Source organism: Scyliorhinus canicula, chromosome 1, assembly GCF_902713615.1.
Source record: "Scyliorhinus canicula chromosome 1, sScyCan1.1, whole genome shotgun sequence".
NCBI classification, from domain to species: Eukaryota; Metazoa; Chordata; class Chondrichthyes; order Carcharhiniformes; family Scyliorhinidae; genus Scyliorhinus; species Scyliorhinus canicula.
In genome coordinates, this window is record NC_052146.1 from 211,337,946 (window position 1) to 211,359,916 (window position 21,971).

Here is a 21,971-nt window from a genome sequence, read left to right on the forward strand (position 1 = left end):
TGAGGGGCCTTATTGATGTAAATGTACAGCTAAACGGACAGACCGCACGTTGTTAAAGGTAACTATCCAACCCTAATGGGGAGAACCTGGCTGGGGAGAATCAAGCTGAACTGGGCCAAGGTGAATCTCATGTCGGAATCTGAAACAGATTCAGCCAAAAGCCTAAAGAAACAGAAAGTAGCAGCTGCTGAAACAGCTCTAAAAGCCACTGTGGCCAAGGCTCCGGCTAACAGTGCTGAATGACAAAGGCTCAGCATTTGGTTGTTCAGGATCAAGAAATAAAAGATTAAGTGCTTATGGAAGACGTATACAAATACTTTGGCAAGAACGAAGGTCAAAAGTATGCTGAAAAATTCTGTGAGGATGTCTGGAATGCATTTACGTCCTCCCTTTGTAAATTCCGATCTAAAACAGCAGCAAGAATGAAACCTCGAGGGGAGAGACGCAGAGGCACACACAATCTGGAGAAAGCACTGTAGAGGCTGTGTCAGGAGATTCGGGTAAAGGAGGCCCTGGTATTCAGCCTGGAAAGGCAGTGGTTGGCAACAAAACAAAACAGATATACAGCTTGTGGCAAGTACTAAAGAAGTTGTAAACCGAGCTTGAGCAAAGTCCGAGAACAGCACAGAACATCAAGTATACCTTACTCCAGTTAAGATCTATCCTGGGTGTACCATGCTGAGCAATGTGAATGAAAATTTGAAATGAAATGAACTGCAAAGGATCAGATCCTGCCGCCACTAGCCCTGTTACAGGGCAGCACGGTAGCACAGTGGTTAGCACAGTTGTTTCACAGCTCCAGGCTTCCAGGTTCGATTCCCAGCTTCATCACGGTCTGTGTGGAGTCTGCACGTTCTCCTGTGCCTGCTTGGGTTTCCTCCGGGTGCTCCGGTTTCCTCCCACAGTCCAAAGATGTGCAGGTTAGGTGGATTGGCCATGCTAAATTGACCCTCAGTGTCCAAAAAGGTTGGGTGGGGTTACTGGGTTACGGAGATAGGGTGGAGGTGTGTGCTTGGGTTGGCTGCTCTTTTCATGGGCCGGTGCAGACTTGATGGGCCGAATGGCTTCCTTCTGCACTGTAAATTCTATGGTTCTATGATACATCCATGGGAATGGCCAGAAGAGCCATGCCAAAGAGTTGATATATAGATTCTGCGGGACCACGCGAAGGACAAATGTTTTTCATTATGGTAGATGTGCACTCGAAATGGCCTGAGATCACCATAGTGAAGACTTCGAGAACAATAGAAAGACTGGGTGAGATTTTTGCAAGATTCGGTTGCCTTGAACAACTTGTTAGCGATAATGGGCTCAGTTCATTTCACTTGAATTCCCAAATTATCCAAAGCGTGGTACAGTGGTTAACACTGCGCAGAAGTAACAGTGGGGACCTCCAGGGAGCGCGATGCGGCGAGCAGCACAGGCATAGTGCACGGGGGCGGCTGCTGGGGGGGGGGGGGGCGTTTGCGGGGTCCACGAAGGATAGGATGGGTGGGCCTGGGGGGCCGTTTGCAGGGTCCACGAGGGGTAGGATGGGTGAGCCGAGTGGCTAGCGGAATAAGATCACGCACTACGGGAGGCGGCCGTCATGGAAAGCACCAGAGCCTTTGTGGCCGCGAGGTCAAGGGCGGCCCCTTTCAGTAGCCGTTGCCAGATGGGGTCCGATGCAATGCCTGTAACAAAGGCATCGCGCATGGGTAAGTCAGAGTGTTCCGTGGCCGTTAGGGCCCGGCAATTGCAGTCTCGTCCCAGAGGTATAAGGGCCCTCCAGAAGTCCTCAATCGACTCACCCGGCTGCTGGACGCGAGTAGAGAGTTGATGCCTCGCAAACAGGGTGTTCGCCGCTGTGCATAGTTCTCCTTGAGCAGTTCCATAGCTGTGGTGTAGTCAGCTGAATCTCGAATTAGTGGAAAGACACTGGAGCTAAGTCTGGAGTACAGGAGTTGCTTTTTCTGAGCCTCCATCGGAGGAGGGTCCGCTGAAGAGATGTAGGCCTCGAAGACTGCCAGCCAGTGAACAAAGTCTTTTCTGGCGTGAGGCGACTGCGGATCCAGCTGCAGACGGTCAGGCTTGATTCTGATGTCCATGGTGAACGGAAAATCACACAGCAATAAATTGTGACGCTAACAATTATACTCAAAGACGAGAGACGTGTACAATAGAGGCTTTATTGCTGTGCGATGCTATTCCTCCATCTGCAACTGTAGACTAGGGTCTGAGTGACTCACACGCATATTTATACACAAGCTCCCTGTGGGCGGAGCTAGCCGGCAGGGGCTTACCGGAGGAACCTGTATTACAGGTACAGGCATACATCCTCCTACTGCAAGTACACATCACTACAGTGGTTATATCACCACACTGGCCTTGGGTAACTGTCTGTATGGAGTTTGCACCTTCTCCCTGTGTCTGCATAGATTTCCTCCGGGTAATCTGGTTTCATCTCACAGTCCAAATATATGCAGATTAGGTGGATTGGCCATGCTAAATTGCCCCTTACTGTCTAGGGATGAAAGGCGGCATGGTGGCGCAGTGGTTAGCACTGCTGCATCATGATGCTGACGACCTGGGTTCAATCCCGGCCCCGGGTCACTGTCCGTGTGGAATCTCCCTGTGTCTGCATGGCTCTCACTTCTACAACCCAAAGATGTGCAGGGTAGGTGGATTGGCCACGCTTAATTGCCCCTTAATTGTTAAACAAATAATTGGGTACCCTAAATTTTTTTTTTTAAGTATCTAGGGATGTGCAGGTTAGGTGGGGTTACGGTGATCGGGTGGGGGAGTTGGGTGGTGCAGATTTACTGGGCCGAATGGCCTCCTTCTGCACTGTAGATATTCTATGATTCTCCTATAGTTCTATGAGAATGGCGTCCAACACATCCAATCTGCTTCCTATTGTCGTGCCACAAATGGATAGGCTAAAAGGTTTGTTCAGACATAAAGCAATCATTGAAGGTAACTCGTGAGTAAGGATCATTGTTAAAACAGCGAAGCCAATTCCTGATGACATATAGGAATACAGCACAGTCAACAAGCCAAAGTTCTCCGGCATTATTCATGATAAAACATCAGTTACGCACAGCATTTGATCTGCTGATGCCGACCAAAACAACAGTGATTGTTGAGAGGAAACAGCTAAGTCAGTTTTGCGATGTGAGAACAGGGCTAAACGCCGTGTTTTTCAGAATGGTCAGGAGGTATTGGCAAGGAACTACTAAGGGTGGCATGGTGGCACAGTGATTCACACTGCTGCCTCATAGCTCCGCTGCCTCATTGCTCCAGGGACCCGGGTTCAATTTCGGCCTCAGGCGAAAGCCTGTGTGGAGTTTGCACTTCTCTCTGTTTCTGCGTGGTTTTCCTCCGGGTGCTCCGGTTTCCTCCTGCAGTCCAAAGGTGTGCAGGTTAGGTGAATTGGCTATGCTGAATTGCCCCTCCCTTAATGTCCAAAGGTTAGGTGGGGTTACAGGGATAGGGGTGGAGGTGTGGGCTGAACTAGGGATGCTCTTTCCAAGGGCCGATGCCGGCCTGATGGTCTGCGGGGGGGGGGGGGGGGGGGGGGGGGGAGGGGAGGCCTCCTTCTGCACTGTACATATTCTATGATACCTGCCATTGCCTTAGCACAGACAGAACTGGTCTCCGACACTGTTCAAACTTGGAATGATGTAGTGTGGAGAAGACATGCTGATCAACTTTAGAACTAATTTGCCAGAGACTGGTAACTGAGAATTCACAACAAACTGTGCCAAGTGAAGACCGAGACAGTGCTGAGAACCTGACAATACCAGAAACAACTGCAGGAGACAGTACCTCAGTGGAGGGAATTTCAACACCAAGTCAACCTGCAAACACAACGCCAACTCTGGTAGAGACAACTACGGACGTTGTCCAAAACAAAACCAAAATCACCACAGAGTGCAGTCAATATGAAAACGCAAACGCCTGAGGTTCGCTGACAACTGTACAGAAATTGACGTTATCCAAAACGTCTAACTTATTGACTGTCTCTTAATTGTTCATATTGTATATTTTGATTACTAACATTATATTGGGCGTAATCTAACCAAATAGTGTCCCATAGCGAGCGTTTAGCTGTGTGTTTCCTGGCGCTCGCAGCACCGAGAAAGACTCCGCTTTATAACTCCCATGCGGTTAGATACGGGGCCTCAGTGGGGAATGCGTGCCTAAGGCGGCACTCAGCCCAATTTTCTGCACTGAGGAGCTCACCTCCGAAGCCTTCCCAAATCTCAACGCACTGTAAGGGGTTCCCTGGGCTCCCAAGCACCCTTCCCTCACAGCTGCGCAATGAACCCCTCCATTCCAATGGCATTGCCAGGGTGCCAGACTGGCAGTGCCAGATCCTGTGTGGCACCAGCAGTGTTAGGGTGCCACCCTATGCAGAGGGCAAGGATCTGGAGGCCTCCAATCTCCTGGGAGAGCTCCAAGAGTGCCATTTCGTATGTTCCACGTTTGTGGAGATGAGCACTAAGCTGCGCCCTCCTGCGACTTCCCAGGCGAAGGGGATAGATTCCAATGCCTTGGTTACCTCAGGAAACTGCATATTAGAGTGAAACTATCTGTCTCGCCTATAATGGGTGGGCCTCACATTGCCACATCTCACGAGATCGCATTAGATCTCGCAAGGCATAGCGAGTTGGGTAGGTCCCGGAAGTGGGGTTTCCCCTCATTTATCGTGCACTTTTTGTGCACAGTATGACTGGTAGATTGTGCCCATTGTGTTTCACCAGTGCTTGGGATGCTTTTTGGTCACCCGAGAAAGCAGATGGGGCCTCAGTTTAATGTCTCATCCAAAAGATGCCACATCCGACAATACAGCATTCCCTCAGTACTGCACTGGGGACTCGGCCTCGAATTTGGTACCCAATTCTCTGGAGTGGGGCTTGAATCCACAACCTTCTGACTCAGAGGCGTGAGTGCTACCCCCTGAGCCATGACTCGCATACTATGCAGTTCAGCTGTGAAAACTAAACATGGAAGCCACACCCGCATTGAACATCCAGTGGTATTTGCAGCTAGCTGTTGGGAGTGTTGGAAATGGTAGAGGGACATTGGACTTCCTGCCATACTATGATCAGTTGTTCGAAGCCAAATGGTCAAGCAATATGAATTATTAGACAAGATTGCACAGCTAAGCAGCACCATCAATACACAAGTGCCACCTACTGGATTAGTATCAACATTAACCTTGCTCATTTTGCTGTCTCAAACAATTCTGATATGGATTACACAAGAATCATTAACCTCCCAGGTCATGCAGAAAAAGAAAAAAATCAGGCATTGACTGATGATGATATCCACGATTATTATTATGCTCTACTTATGCAGCATAAATTGTATCCACCAGTATAAGTGCAGACTTTTCCTTTGTCAAGTCAGTAAAGATGATTTTCTTCCTTGTCAGCCAGTGGAACACTATCCTATGCTATTTAAGTAGTCCTACTTTCTGCTCCTCATGATGATGATGCCCACAGTGTTAAGCCACAATCTAAAGTCCAAATCCTCACTGTCCTTCAACCTGCATTTTTATTTTTGCTGGCTTTGTGGTGTTGTGTGTTCTGCATGAATTTGCCCTAATTACCAGTGTGAAGCTCTTCTGTTTGAACAAGTATTAAGCAACAAAAAAATGATCCAAGTACCAACTTACCGTTCCTGGGAAGTTTGCAAGTATGGATATTGGCTGAAGATCAGGGTCTTTGGCACCATGCTTGTGATGGTCCCTGGGGTTAAATAACCTGCCAAGACTTACTGTCCAGGCTTACACTTGAAGAATAGCCTTGTAAAGAAGAACGGATTAGATTTATATAGCACCTTTCATAGAATCATAGAATTTACAGTGCAGAAGGAGGCCATTCGGACTATTGAGTCTGTACCGGCTTTTAGAAAGAGCACCCTACCCAAGTCCACACCTCCACCCTATCCCAGTAACCCAGTAGCCCTACTGAACCTTTTGGACACTAAGGGCAATTTAGCATGGCCAATCCAACTAACCTGAACATCATTGGACATTCATGATCATAGGACACCTCCAGAAGTCCTTTTTGAGCATAGCCACTACCGTAGGAAATGCAGCAGCTTATTTGCACACACAGCAAGTTCAAGTCCTAGAGTGGGACTTGAATCCACAACCATCTGACTCCGAGGTGAGAGCGCTGCCCACTTAACCATAGCTGACAACTCAGCTACCTCTTGAGCAGTACGTGTGTGCAGTGAACGATAACCCAGCAAATCATCAAGGTGAGGCAAATTGAAATCGTTTTTGAATGTATCAGCCTCAAAATGTAACTGAAATTTCAGTATTTGTGCTGCTTATTATTAGCCGTCTTTAAGATGAAATATATAGAAGACCCGTTTTACGTCGCAGTTTCCTTCACTCAGGTTGTGTGGCTTAATATTAACGTACTCGTTGATTCCTGGGATAAAGGGGTTATCTTATTAGGAAAGGTTGAGCAGGTTGGTCATATCCTGAGGGGGTTGTCTGGGTGGATGTTGAGAGGATGTTCCTTGTGGGGGAATCTCGAACAAGGGGACACAGTTTAAAAAACAGAATCTCCAATTTAAGACAAAAGTGAAGAGGATATTTTTCTCTTAGTGGGTTATTAGTCTGTGGAATTTGTAATGATATGCAGTAACAGTATACATAACAGTGTGTATAGCCTCCGACCACTAGGTATCATACAAGAGGACCAGGACACTGGAACTGGACAAAACCACTCTTGGTCAGAGTTACAGGAGTTATTAGTAACATGGTTAGAAGCTCCATAGTTTGGTTAGCAATAGTTTAGTCTACCCACAGTTTATTCAACATTAAATAAGTAGTCTTGAACTAGATTTTCTGTCATTATCATAGAACACGGACAAATCAGAATTCTCTTCCTTGGAGAGCAGTGGGGGCTGGCTCCTTGAATATATTCAAAGCTGAGTTAGATAGATTTTTGATTGACAAGGGAACCATGGGTTATGGAGGGTAGACATGAAAGTGGAGTTGAGACCACAACCAGATCAATCATGTTCTCATCAAGTGGCATACTGGCTCGAGGGGCTAATTGGCTCCCTCCTGCTCCTGACATATGTGTTCTTAATAAAATGTAACAAAGACAATCATGGAAAACATTCCACTCACTGTTTCACGATGCTTATTTGTGAAATGGTCAGTAAAGCTTCAGAATTGGCATTGGCAACTAATTCAACACCATCTTTACAACAGACTAAAATGTCCCAAGGTGATTCACAGCAGCACGATTGACCAGAATTTGACAAGTCATGTAAGGAGATATTAAGGCAGATTACCAAAAACATGGTCAAGGAGGCAGATTTCCAGAGCCCCTTAAAGGAGGAGCGAAAGGTAGAAATAGATGGTGAGGTTTAATCAGAGGGTTCTGGAGTTTAGGACCCAGACAGTTGGCCACCAATGGTGATGGTTAAAATCAAGGTTGTGCAGGAGGCCGAGGTAAGAGGAATGGAGAGATCCCAGAGCATTGTGAGGCTGGACTAGGTTACAGGGAAAGGGAGTGGCATGGCCACGGAGGGATTTCAGAACATGAATGAGAATTTTTGGTTTTAATTTTACACTTAGCTCAAATTTATATTTACATTTAAGAATTTGATGCATGGGGAGATGCATAGGATTAGAAGTGTGCATGCTCGAACCGTCAAAATCGGCAGCCTTTCCACCATTTTTAAATGAATGATCAAGGGTTAATTAGACCAGTTATCAAGCCAACTGACCGTGGTAATTTGCCGCCCACATCATAAAACTTTTGGCAGTTGAGCCGGAGCGGTAGACCTGTTTAATGGGTGGGAAAGGAAAGCTGGGTTAGTTTTCGGGAGCTGGTCTTTGCCGATCACGTGGAGGCCTCCTTCAGATCGAAGCCCCCTTTCCTTCTTATCCACTCCCTCCCTTAAACCGTGCCCCTCCCCCACTCCTCTCCCTAACCTACTCAGACTCTTTTGGCCTAAGATCCAAGACTTAACTGCTCTGGGACCCATGGGCTTTGGTCATCTTCTGCAGGTCTAGTGGTGGCCACGGATACTTCCTTGGCACTGGCGGTGCTTATGGAGCTGCTGGCCAACCCCATTGGGGGGAAGCTCCAAGGGCGGACTTCCCATTGTTCCCTCGTTAGTCTGTCCCGCAGTGCTGTATGGCTGTGGGGCAGGGTATGGCGGGTTGATGTAGAGCATGCCAACTCCAAACCAACACTGTTTCCGAGGGTGAGGGGGTCTATTATTCAGTGAGCTTTCACCAGCACCATATTGCCTTAAATCTTCTCTTAGTTTCCACTGCGTCAAGAAATCATCATAAGTGTTAAATTTTAATTGTTCACTCACAAAAAATTTAAATTCAATATCACGTTAAGAGCCCCAAATAGTACACAAGCATAAATTTTGCCTGGTGCTGTTGCCTTGCCTACATTCAGTCATCTTGAGATAACAAACGCACCTAGAATCTAAATATATAACTTCCATGCTATATTAATAATCTGGCTCAAGGTGAGTTCTGAGACATTAATCCCTCTTGGTGGCTCCTGAACTGTGAGATCTCAGGAGGAACTTTGTGCCTTGATAGAATGGTACCTGATTGCACTGGGAAGAGTTTAACCTGAGGAACTGCCGCCACTGTATAATTGATCAATGCCCTTGATCCAATCTTGTACTTAGCGCACAGCTTGAATTCACCAGTTTATGTTGTTATATTTAGGTTGCCTAAGTAGTGACTGATCCTTGAAACTGTGTAGGGCAAAGGCTAGCGTAGACTCATTTTATATGTTCCAATTTGAGAAAGTTTTTTTCAGAAATGCCACAAGAGTTCCATCAAGAAAAGGTGTTCCTACATGTTCATTCAATAATGTTTATCGGGACTTAGTGGCTAGGAATTCCTCTATATATTACAATTAACCTCAGGGGAAAAGTTATAATAGGATAACCTCATCCTCCCACTCCATCCCCAAACCCTTTAATATCTTTGATCAGAGGGCAGCACGGTGGCGCAGTGGTTAGCATTGCTGCCTCACGGCGCCGAGGTCCCAGGTTCAATCCTGGCTCTGGGTCGCTGTCCGTGTGGAGTTTGCACAATCTCCCAGTGTTTGCGTGGGTTTCGCCCCCACAACCCAAAGATGTGCAGGGTAGGTGGATTGGCCACGCTTAATTGCCCCTTAATTGGAAAATAAAGAATTGGGTACTCTAAATTTTTTTAAAAATCTTTGATCATGGTATGTATATGGTTTATGGACGTATTATTCATCATAGAACATAGAAAAATACAGCACAGAACAGGCCCTTCGGCCCACGATGTTGTGCCGAACTTTTGTCCCAGATTAAGAACAAATGAATCTACACCCCATCATTCTACCGTCATCCGATAGGCAATTCCCCTGCTCCCAGGACCATGTGTGGATGTGTCCAGCACTGAGGCAGAGATTTTGGGCAGTTCTGTGGTACTCACCTGATGATTACCCAGGAAATGTCAGAGAGAATAAAATCTAATCTAACTCCTGGGTAAATCCAGAACTGACCACCTCCCCTCCCCCACCCAATCACTCACACTAACCCCTAAACTCTCCACCCTCCACTACCTGATTACCCGCTGACCCAACCACCCCTTCCACCTCCCAACCTGCCCTGTCGATACCCCCTGACCATACAACTAGCATCCCTCAACCAGACCCGACCAGCCCCCGCCACCCAATTACCCCTCCAGACCCGCCGACCTACCAAACCCACTTCGCCCACTCACCCAGCTTTCCCCCTCACCCACCTACCCATTCTAACCACTTATTCCACCACCCATTTACTCACTCTTACCACCTACCTGCTCACCCTACCTCACCAGCTTACCCATATGCCTCACACACCTTATGATCTTACCAACCTCACCCACCCACCCATCCTAATACCATACCCATGCATTAATTGATCCACTCAAACATCCATTCACAAACACTCAAAAGACTGGATGTTTAAATTTACCACATGAGTTCTCGAGTGGAGCAGCAATCCGACAATGATTGCCACCTTTTGGAAGGTCCGGGCCAATCTATGTTGGTTGTGTTGGTTGATGTTGGTTAAAGAAAGTGGCAGCGGAAATAGTGGATCTATTGGTAATATTCCAAAATTCCCTGGACACGGGAAAGTGTCCAGTGGATTGGAAAAATGCTAATGTAGTGCCCTTATTCAAAAAGGAAGGGAGGACATTATAGACCAGTTAGTTTAACATCTAGTGTTGAGAAATTGTTAGAATTTAGAATCCGTTATTAAGAAAGTCAAAACACAATCCATCAGAGTTAGCACAGTTTTATGAAGGGTAAATCATGTTTGACTAATTTGCTAGAGTTCTTCGAAGATGTAACAAGCCAAGGTGATAATGGGGATCCTGTAGATATTGTACATCTGGACTTAGCGTTTGCTAAGGTGCCGCACAGAATGTTCGATCACATGAAGCTAGAGGTAATTTATTAGCTTGGATAGAAAACTAGCTGATGGACAGGAGACAGAGAGTCGGGATAAATGGGTATTTTTCTTGATGGCAAGTTGTAACTAGTGGGGTGCCACCTGGTTCAGTCCTTAGACCCCAGATTTTTATATTAACGACTGGAATACAGGGATCGAAGGCTCTATAGCCAAATTTGCAGACGACACTAAAATAGGTGGAACAGTAAGTTGCGATGAGGAAATAAGAACCTTACAAATAGATATAGATAGGTTAGGAGTGTGGGCCAAAACATGGCAGATGGAGTTTAATGCGATTAAGTGTGAGGTAATCAAGTTTGTTCGGAAAAATGGAAAGCAACTTATCACCTAAATGGGGAGAGACTTCGGGGTGCAGAGGGATCTGGGTGTCCTCGTGCATAGTTGCAGAAAAATAATATGCAGGTACAGCAGATAATAAAGAAAGCAAATGGAATATGGCCATTTATAGCGAGAGGAAGAAATGAAATGAAAATCACTTATTGTCACAAGTAGGCTTCAATTAAGTTACTGTGAAAAGCCCCTAGTCACCACATTCCAGCACCTGTTCAGGGAGGCTGGCACGGGAATTGAACCGTGCTGCTGGCCTGCCTTGGTCTGCTTTAAAAGCCAGCGATTTAGCCCAGTGTGCTAAACCAGTAAGGAAGTGTTGTTGCAACTGTATACTGTATTGGTGAGACCTGCACCTGGAGTATTGTGCACTGTTTTGATTCCCTTATTTGAGGAAAGATATAAGGTGGCATTGGAGGCAGTTTAGAGGAAGTTCACAAGATTTATTCCAGAGATTAGAGATTGAGCAGTTTAGGCCTAGATTCTGTCGAGTTTAGAAGATTGAGGGCAGGTCAAATCGAGGTTTGTAAGATGATAAAAGGTATGGATAAAATAGACATGGAGCGGATGCTTTCTCTTGTGGGGCATTCTAGAAGGAGAGGTCGTAGTCTCAGGAGAAGGGGTAGCAAATTTAAAACAGTAATGAGGAGAAACTACTTCTCCCAAAGGGTTGTTCATCTGTGGAATTCGCTACACCAGAGTGCGGTGGATATAGGGACAGTGAGTAAATTTAAGGAGAAATTAGACAGATTTTTAATTAGTAATGGGTTGAACGGTAACGGAGAATGGGCAGGGTGGTGGAGTTGAGGCCATGACGAGATCAGCTATGATTGTATTTAACGGTGGAGCAGGTTGGAGAGGCTAGGTTGCCACTTCTGCTCCTAATTCTTATATTCTAAGAAAGAACTATTCTGTCTAATTCCACCTTCCAGCTCGTGGTCTGTAGCCCTGTCAATAACAGCACCTCAAGCAAAAATCTGGTGTTCTTGATTAATAAAGGGATCAGGGGTTATGAGGTGAAGTCAGGAGAATGGGGATGAGGAACATATCAGCCATGATCGAATGGCAGAGCATACTCGATGGGCCAAATGGCCAACTCTTCTCCTAGATCTTATAGTCTTCTGGTATTATGAATAAATGTTGGTCACGGCATGCCTGACCCCCTGAGGCATTCCCAACATTAGTAAATACAGCTCCTCTCTTCATTTTCTTGCCTGACTTTTTAACCAGTCCAATAGCACCAGTTCCGTTCATTCTCTCTCTCTCTTTCCCTCCCCCCTCTCTATCTCTCCCCCTTTCTCTCTCGCCCCCTCTTTCTCTCCGCCCTCCCTCTCTCTCTCAGTATGACACAAATGTTACAGAATCACAGGAGGCCATTCAGCCCATCTTGGCTGCATTGGCCCTCCAAAGGGACAATTTACCTCATGCCATTCCACAGCCTTCTTCCTGTAGGCCTGCACATTCTTCTTGATCAGATAATGATCCAAAACCTCATGAATGCCTCGATTGGACCTTACGCCACCACATTCTCAGGCAGTGCATCCCAGATCCAATACCCCTGCTGTGTGAAAAAGATTTTCCTTGTGTCACCATTGCTTCATTCGACAATTATCCTCAATCTCGATCCTTCCACAATGGGAACAGTTTTTCCCTACCTTCTCTGTCCTGCCCCCTCATGATTTTGTACACCTTGATCAAATCTACACACCTTTCCCTCTCTCTATTTCTCACTGGGTTATGAATCAAAGGGTATTTTTGTTGCTGTTAAATTAAATTTTTTACTGATTCACTTAACCAATAAAACAAAGTGCCATTCCTGGCCTGAATAAAATTGGGGTTGTAAAATGTAATCAGATCAAAACGCTGAAAATTAACAAACTATGTTCAAGCGCTTAATTTTTATCAGGATTTTGTCATCATTTTTACGGTATACATCTGAAAATATAGCCACATTTATGTATTGTGCTGAACAGTCCTGTCACGATAATTGAAAAAGTAATCATTTTTCATTCTTTTCCTTCTTTTCCAAATGTATTCAAAATTTTACTAACCTTTCACAATTAATTTTTGAAAGAGGTCACATAGAATTACATCAAGTCTACTGCACAGAAACAGGCCATATAGCCAGACTGGTCCATACTGGTGTCCATGCTCAACGTGAGCCGAAGTCCCATCAGCATATCCTTCGATTAAATTGTCCACATTGTCTTTATCTAGATCATCCTTATGTGCGTCTATGTAACCCCCCTGAACTACTTGCTGTGGCCATGAGACCCACTCTCTGGGTAAAGAACTTTCTCCTGAATCCCTGATTGGATTTATTAGTTGACTATCTTATACCTGTGGCCTTGGGTTCTGCTGTCTCCCAACCCCTCAGCATTTATTAAAAGTTCTATTAAAAGCTCACATCGAAGGTGATTTTTTTATTTCAGCTCTCTTATTGCATTTCATGTCAGTTTCCCTCCTGCAATATCCCAGTTAGTCCTCACTAATCCAAGCAGTCGTGCCTTACTGGGTGAGAGTCAATCTCCTCGACCTCTTCCATGCCCATATTTGGACGTGAGCAATACTTGTTGCTTTTTATGCTTCATGTAGTTTTAAACCATTCTTCACCACTGAACGTTCCTTCTTGCTTTACCTTTTGCGCTTCCAAGTTTCACCAGGATTCATCTTCATTGAGAAGGAATGTTGCGAGTTAAAAGATGGATTTATTTTCATCCTATTTGAAAACAAAATCTACCTATTTTCTCATAATTCATTTTTTGGAACCCTAAGAAGTATTTTTTTAAAAATGATTTTTGGCATAATATACACCAGTATATCATGGTGCAGACACACACACTGATTGACACACAGCAAGACCAATCAACACACATAACGCCGCAGCCAATCACCAGTTAGAGCACACTCACTATAAAGACAGAGGGCATCAGTTTTCTTGCTCATTCGGGATGCAGCCTCCCAGAAGGACAGAGCTCACAGTTTGCAGCACTGATCTTCACCATGTGCTGAGTCTATGGACTGGTTAGGATAGGCATAGGTCTTTAGTTTATTCTAACATAGTGTCAACCCACAGTTAAAGTATGTTCAACAGTTTCTAGCTTAATAAAATAGTGTTGTACTATTTCAAGTGTTGGTGGCCTGTATGTGTTACTGCTGAGGTAAACGTAGTCTCCATGGATCCAGAGTACCCAACACATCAATTTTCACCAGATTAGTATTAGTCTGGGAACATCTGTGAAGTTCAGACTCCTTGTGGAGGGGAAGCTGTTTGGTGAGTTATACTACAATTGCAACAGAGTTGGGTTGGAGTGAAATTCTTTCCTGGATGATGAGAAAAATCCAGATAGTCACACTGAAAAATCCAGGAAGGCATCATAAAGATGAATCCACAGTTATCACCATCTTGTAACATGGAATTGCATAAAGCATAGAGATGGTGCCGTAGAGTTAATGCCATTAGGTTAGTAATTCCAAGACCCAGGCTAATGTCCTTGGGGCACAGATTCAAATTCCCCATGGCCGGAGGTGGAATTGATTGAAAGCTAGCTTCAGTAATGGTCACCATGAAACTATCATCGATTGCTGTTAAAATCTGTCTGGCTTTCCCTTTAGGGAAGGAAATCTGACATCCTTACCTGGTCTAACCTACATGTGACTCCAGATCCCACAGCAATATGGTTGACTCTTGAATGCCCTCTGAAATGACTCAGCAAACCACTCCATTCAAGGGCAATTAAGAATGGGCAACAAATGCTGACCTTGCCAGAGACCATCCACATCCCAATAAAGAATAATATAGAACAGAAACAGAGCATTCAGTCCAACTAGCCTCTGCTAGTGTTTGTACTGCACACAACTTTCCTCTTGTTCCATCCACCTTTCATGTTTGTCACAACAAAGTCATCTTTATCCACTTGTGCTTCCCAAATGTTGAAAAGCTGCGCCACAATGATCAACTCACAATTACCATCAGTGATCTACAGAGAACCAGATTGTGTCTATAGAACAGAAATGGGCCATTTGCCCCAACTAGAGTGTGTGCTCCACACCCTGCCTCTTCCTCCCAACCTCATCTCACTCTATCAACATATCCTCCTATTCATTTCTCCCTCATGTGTTTATTTAGCTTCCTATTTACTTAATCTATGCTAATTGCCTTCAACTGTTTATTGTGGTAGTGGATTCCACATTCAAATCATTCTGGTGCTCTGAGAGCTGACCTGCACTCTCGAACATAGAGTGCTTGGAATGGTTAAACCAAATGAATGGATAATTTATTTTGTTAACAGTCTTACTGATTATTGTATCTCCAAGCAATTAACTTTGGCAAAATCGTTTTGTTAACATGTCGAGGAACATGGTGCCGGAAATGTTCAATAATAAAAATGTGTTTCTCTAAAAAAATGGCCCGTTCAGTTTTGATAATTAAACTGAATCAATTTCACCATGCAATTTGTATTATAAATATTATTGTTCAGACTTATAACGTGAAAATATGTTGTTTTTCTTCCATTTCTACAGTTTCAACAGAAGAAAGCCCTGATGGTCAAGCAGAAGATTCACTGAAAAAGACAGAAGTTGAAAAATGTGTTGATACACCTTGTAAGAGCTTTTCAAATATTGTGTTGATGTAATGATTCTTAGAGAAGCATAGTTAAATATGGTGTTCAGAACAATCATAGAATTGTAGAATCCCTACAGTGCAGAAGGAGGGCATTCGGCCTATTCAGTTTGGACCGACCCTCTGAGAAAGCACCATTGGGTCATTGTCTGTGCGGAGTCTGCACGTTCTCCCCGTGTCTGCGTGGGTTTCCTTCAGGTGCTCCGGTTTCCTCCCACAAGTCCTGAAAGACGTGATGTTAGATCAGTGTTCTTCAAACATTTTTTTCGGGACCCATTTTTACCAACCGGCCAACCTTCGGGACCCAACCCAGCCGACCTTCGCAACCCAGGCCGGCCGACCTGCACGACCCACCATTTTCTCTTACCTTGTTTGCTGCTAGCAAAAATGGAGACAATGGGCGGAATTCTCAGCAGGGGGCTGAATTCGTGAAGGCCGAATGGTGGCCATCTTTCTCCTCAGCCGCCCGGCAAGACGTGGTGACTTGATCTTGCCGGGCGGCGGAGGGGAAAGAGTGCGTCCGTTTTGGACGCTGGCCCGACGATCGGTGGGCACCGATAGCGGGCCTGCCCCCTCCCGAGCACAGTCATGGTGCTCCCGTCCCAATCGCGCCCCTAGATGCCCCAAATGGGCATCTGGCGCCCGTTTCACGAATGCGGCGACCAGGTGTGTTTGCTGCAGTCATGAAACGGGCGTGAAGGGCCGGCCGCTCGTGATAAACGGCGAGCGCCGATTCTTCCGAGCCGGGGGTGGGGGGGATCGCGGGGGGCGTAAAAAATGTCAGGGGTCCCTCCCGCGATTCTCCCTGGACGCGTGGGGAGCGGAGAATCGCGGCCAATGGTTTTGGGTCCCCTTTGCCCTCGTACACACCCCTCCAATGGAACCTGTTGGATGAAGGTGAAGCCTTCCTCTATCGGAAAGTATGGAGTCTCCATCTGTCCAAAGTTCTGAATTTTTTTCCTGTAAAGTTTTATCAAATAAACCTCCCCCGAACTTGTAAAAATAATAAAAAATAAAATGAGTAAAATAAATGAAAAAAATGAATTAACCCCCTCCGAACTTGTAAAAAAAATAAAATTAAAATAAATAAAATAAATGAATAAAAACCATTACAGAACTTGTGAAACAAAAAGCAGCAACCGTTTAAAAAAAATAGCGGCTGCACTGCACATGTGTGCCCTATTATCGGCGCGCATGCGCAATGTGGCCAATTTTTTTTTTAAACATGGTTGAGACCACTTGCAGCCGGCGTTATGAAAAGCCGGCTGCTGCGCGGGGATTTGCGCGATCAGGAGCGCCGCGGACAAGGGCTCCACGACCCTCCCGACACCTGCCCGCGACCCACCCATGGGCCACGCCCCCGACTTTGAAGAACACTGTTAAATAATTTGGAAATTCTAAATTCTCCCTCCGTGGACCCGAACAGACGCCAGAATGCGGCCACTATAGGGCTTTTCACAGTAACGTCATTGCAGTGTTAATGTAAGCCTACTTGTGACAATAAAGATTATTATTTATAAAATAATGAGGAGCATAGATAAGCTAGACAGTCAACATCTTTTTCCAAAGGTAGAGGAGTCTATAACTAGAGGGCATAGGTTTAAGGTGAAAGGGGAGAGATACAAAAGAGACCAGAGGGGACATTTCTTCACACAGTGGTTAATGAGCATCTGGAACGGGCTGCCAGAGGCAGTGGTAGAGGCGGGTACGATTTTGTTTTTTAAAAAGCAATTAGACAATTACAAGGGCAGGGTGGGTATAGAGGGATACGGGCCAAATGCAGGCAAGTGGGACTAGCTTAGTGATAGAAACTGGGCGGCATGGACAAGCTGGGCCGAAGGGCCTGTTTCCATGCTGTAAACATCTATCACTCTATGTCACAGCTGTTGAGTCTGTCTGGCATTTTCTGCTTTGATTTTTTAACATCTTCAATTGGGGCTTAATGCCAACATTTGTTTGATAATTACTTTTGTGAAGCGCAATGAGATGTATTACCATGTTGACGGCACAATGCAAATGAAAGTTGTTGTTGTGCTTTAGGAAAGGTCCAACATTGGAATCCATTCCCCAATAATCAAAACTTCAGTTCCCTTCAGCAAACCTCTCATTCCTCTTGTAGTCAGTTTTCAAAAACAAAATTAAACTTCCACCCGCAGACATTGGATGGACTTTCTTCATTTCTATTAAAAGACTTCCAAATCACTTATTATTTTTAAAAATATGTCCGCCTGAATATATCTGAGTTTACTTGCATTGTCAGCACACAATACCTCATTGTGCATTGCTACTTTTATTAAGTGTATTTTGTTCCTAGTGTTTCATGCTTGATTAATTACAATTCCTATTCAGAAACGATGAAGTGAGTATTATCCCGGATAAATGTAAAAGGTAGACTCATTTGGGTTTGATTTGATCGGAGTTGAGTACCCAGGGGCAGTGCCAGTGATAAACACAGTTGAATTGAGTGCCGGCCTCATTGATGAAAACAGCGCAAAGGGTGGTGTACATCTCTGACATGCACAGAGTGAGATCACTCAGATTCTGCACTACAAACTTTACAAACCCTTCGAATTATGACAGGACAATGCAATAATGGCATTTGCACATTTGACAATCTTGAGGCTATGTAACAATTTGCAGCCTTTGATCGTGGGTACAAACTACCCCACCTTTCATCAGACCCTCGCCCAAATCTTGGGCTGGGGCTGGTTCAGCACAGTCGGCTAAACAGCTGACTTGTAATGCAGAACAATGCCAGCAGCGCGGGTTCAATTCCTGTACTGGCCTCCCTGAACAGGCATCGGAATGTGGCGACTAGGGGCTTTTCACAGTAACTTCATTGAAGCCTACTTGTGACAATAAGCGATTATTAGATTATTATCATTATTGTACTTGGAACAGCTTTTAATTTACTTTAACTGTGCCTAAATGGATTCTAAGACACTGCACTTCGGAATTGTTCAGCCATATCAAGGAAGAGATTCAAAGCCAGTGTTCTGTATCTGACTGTTTTTTGGTGTTCTGTTTGTTTTGGCAGTACCTTTAGAGAATCAAGATGCTGACTCTAAACCAAGTGAGGTATACATGGAGAGCCAGATTGAAGGTAGGAACTACACTTATTTAGCACAACCAAAGTCAGTGCAGGATGCACAATATGCTGTGGAGAGATGGAGGTGGCGTAATATTATCGGACAAGTCATGTAGAGGCCAAGGCTAATGCTCTGGGACACAGGTTCAAATGGCACCACGGCAGCTGATAGAATTTGAATTCAATTTTTAAAAAATCTGGAATTGAAAGCTCGTCTCAGTAGCTATGGCAATGAAACCATCATCAATTGTCATTAAAAACCCATCTGGTTCACTAATCCTTTTAGGAAATCTATCGTCCTTACTCGGTCTCGCCTACGCGAGACTCCAGCCAGACTCCCAGCATTGTGGTTGACTCTGAAATACCCTGGAAAACAGTTTAAGGGCAATTAGGGATGGGCATCAAACTTTTCCAGCGACACCCACATCCCATGAACAAATACATTTTTAAAAAATCAATTTATACCTTTTTCGTGGTTTGGTTCTCATTGTGACTTGTTCATTCCTGGGAGGTGGGCATCACTGATAAGGCTATCATGTATTTCCCATCCCTAATTGCTCTTGAAATGGTGGCAGTAAACCTCCTCCTTTAATACAACTGAGTTGCCCTCTAGGCTGTTTCATTGCCGTGGGCCTGAAGTCACATACAGGCCTAGTCGGGTAAGGACAACGGATTTCCTTCCCTCCAGCACATTAGAGAATCAATCCAACAGCTTCATGGTCACTTTTATTGATACTAGTGTGAGGGGACTAAGAGCTCACCTTGTATATTTTTTTATGAAATACATATAGATATCCTCCTGGCTATTTCTAAAATTTAAAAAAAACAGGACAAAGATATTTTCAAATGGCTGAGCTCTGTGCGTTTGTGACCCCTGAACAAAAGGAGCTACCTGGCAGTATCAAAGGAACTTACACCTCGTCATCTTTGAAGAGACACTAACAGCTCCCTGTAGTCTGCGGAGACCAAATTCAGAGAGCTACACAAAGGCTATCTGCATTTCATAACCCAGACTGGCCAACTGGAGTCTACTCATCTGTCAGGAGAAAGGGCCCCACAACCTTCATTTCAATTCTTAATGGTCGAGACATTTAACCATCCTAGATTAGGGATGCACATTCCTTATCAAAGACAATGTGGAGAGGTGAGAATCACATTGCCAGGACCTCTAGTTTTTGAAACCAGTAATATTGTTTTGTGGAACTTCAAGCCTGTGTGCTGTTTACCATCTGACAAACAGCCTCAGAATAAAGGGGCTCTGACCTGATTGAATACCTGGCCCTTTCTACACTCCTTAAACTGGGACCTTTGTACCATCGCCTACCTGCCTGTCTCAGCATGTGATGTCAACCCCATGAAAAAGAGAATTGCCTAGCATTGGTTATTCCTTGGTGAAGGGAAAACTCCTTGGACTCTGGTTCAGAACTCTGGACTCACATGAAACAATATTGAATTTCATTTTGATGCCTGCACTTTAAACCTTTCCCTTCTCTATCCCTCTTTTACTTTATGAAATCAAAGGGGGCATTGCTTCTCGGCCTTTTGGCTAAGATCAAGTGTAGTATCCTTTTGGCTCAGATCTGGTATGCCTCTCTTGTGGGGATCATGATTTGGATTCAATTTGAATTTGATTTGGTTTTTGGAGCAGGCAAGGAACTGGATTAGGGGTTCACCCCTGACCACACTCCGAGCTCTGGCTTTGTAACTCAGAAAAAGTAATTTAAAGGGGGCAAGGCTGCGGCCTCCTGCAATTTCTGTGTGTGTAAATAAACTAACCATTTAAGCTCATCCTATCTCGAATTTGCTGTGGGATTGTTAATAGAAAATTGGATCACAGCAAAACTGAGGGGGTGTGAAATATTCCACCGTTTGTAAAGAGGGAAGCAAATCAAAAACACCTTTCTTTTTGTCGATGGGAGGAGCAATTGGTGCTGTTTAAATTAATCCCCCCTCTTGTCCGTGACATTAGCTTTTTGCTCCAGATGTTAGTTAATCCACAGCATTTAAATTCCATAGCTGCCATGGTGAGATTGAATGTATATCTCTGGATCATTAGTACCTGCCTCTGAAGGACTAATCCAGTGACAGAACCACCATTCTACTGTACCCAATGTAGTTGATGGACTCCTCATTGTCGGATGAGGAAATTCAACATTGAATGGAGTATCATTTTCCTTTCACAAGCTTTGAAAGAGGTTTTCACCTGAGAATCTCTCCAAATTTGGCTGTATTCAGGTGTTCCTGGAATGAGTGATTCACCTGATCAAGGCTCATTGATTGGAATACCAGTTACCTCGATCATTTTGTTTTGCCATTTAACAGGACATGACGTGGTTTTGCTTATTTAAAGAAAAGTTTCTCTTTGAAGTTTTAAAAAATAAATTTACTTTCCAGATAAACCTGAAGACAGCGAAATGCTTAGCCAGCCTTGTACCCAAACAGAAGAAATGGAAATGGGCAACTCCCAAGTTCAGTCAGAGGGTAAGAGGCCATTTACACTCTAACAAGAGAACAAGGAGAGCATTTTTCACAAACAAAACAGAGAATGCTGGAAAAACCTAGCAGATCTAGCACTGTAGGGAGAGAGAACAGAGTTAACATTTGAGTCCGTTTGACTCCTCTTCAGAACTGAAAAGAGGGAAAATGTGTTGGATATTATACAGTAGCTAGGGGTGTGTGTGTGTGTGTGGGAGGTGGGGAAGGCTTGCATTGAGACAAAAATGTATGGGATATAAAAAGTGGGTTAAAATGGAGGAGAAAGATCACTGTTTAAAGTTGTTGATCTCAATTTTGAGCCCCGAGGGCTGTAACGTGCCAAATGCCTTATTTAAGATTGCAGCATCTGCAGCATTTTACTTATCTGAGTATTTGAGTTGCTTATTTGAGTATTTTTTAACCTGATTCTATATGCAATTGCTGCACCTATTTCCACCTCAATGAAATTGGCCAACCATTTACAGTGCTCACTCAGAAGCCGCACAGCAAAGAGCCCTTCGGCCCATCATGTCTGTGCCAACCAGGAAGCACCTATGTATTATAATCCCATTTTCCATCACTTGGTCCGTAACCTTGTGTGCTGTGACATTTTAAGTGCTCATCTAAATGCTTCTTAAATGTTGTCAGGATTCCTATCTCTACCACCCTTTCAGGCAGTGAGTTCCAGATTCCCATCATCCTCTATTCTATTACCACACAATTCTATTAGCCCTTTATTTGTCACTCAATAAGTGGTTGAACTCAATAATTATCACACTTCTTTCCCATTCCTTATCACAATCTTGGCACCTTAACCTAGGTTCTTTAATAATATTACTGTGACAAATACATACCTTTTGAAAAAAAGGTTTTATTAGTTTTTCCCTACAAAATAAACAAATCCGTACAAACAAAACACAATTTGCAAAGACCAATCATTGAAAAATAACCCCCAAAGCCCAACCCTCTTCCCCT

At 44.5% G+C, this 21,971-nt stretch overlaps 1 protein-coding gene and 1 non-coding gene across 2 annotated transcripts in view; both read left to right on the forward strand.

The window, feature by feature from the left end:
- The window catches only part of macrod2 (mono-ADP ribosylhydrolase 2), a 1,280,596-nt gene that overhangs the window by 1,209,835 nt on the left and 48,790 nt on the right, over nt 1-21,971 (forward strand). Inside the window, exons 12-14 of the mRNA XM_038806992.1 lie at nt 15,334-15,414; nt 18,471-18,536; nt 20,916-21,002. Coding sequence (XP_038662920.1) covers nt 15,334-15,414; nt 18,471-18,536; nt 20,916-21,002 — 234 coding nt within the window. The remainder of the gene's footprint in view (nt 1-15,333; nt 15,415-18,470; nt 18,537-20,915; nt 21,003-21,971) is intronic.
- Nucleotides 20,048-20,245, forward strand: LOC119978901. The gene has a single exon (XR_005463596.1). It is a non-coding gene; the product is annotated as a U2 spliceosomal RNA (small nuclear RNA).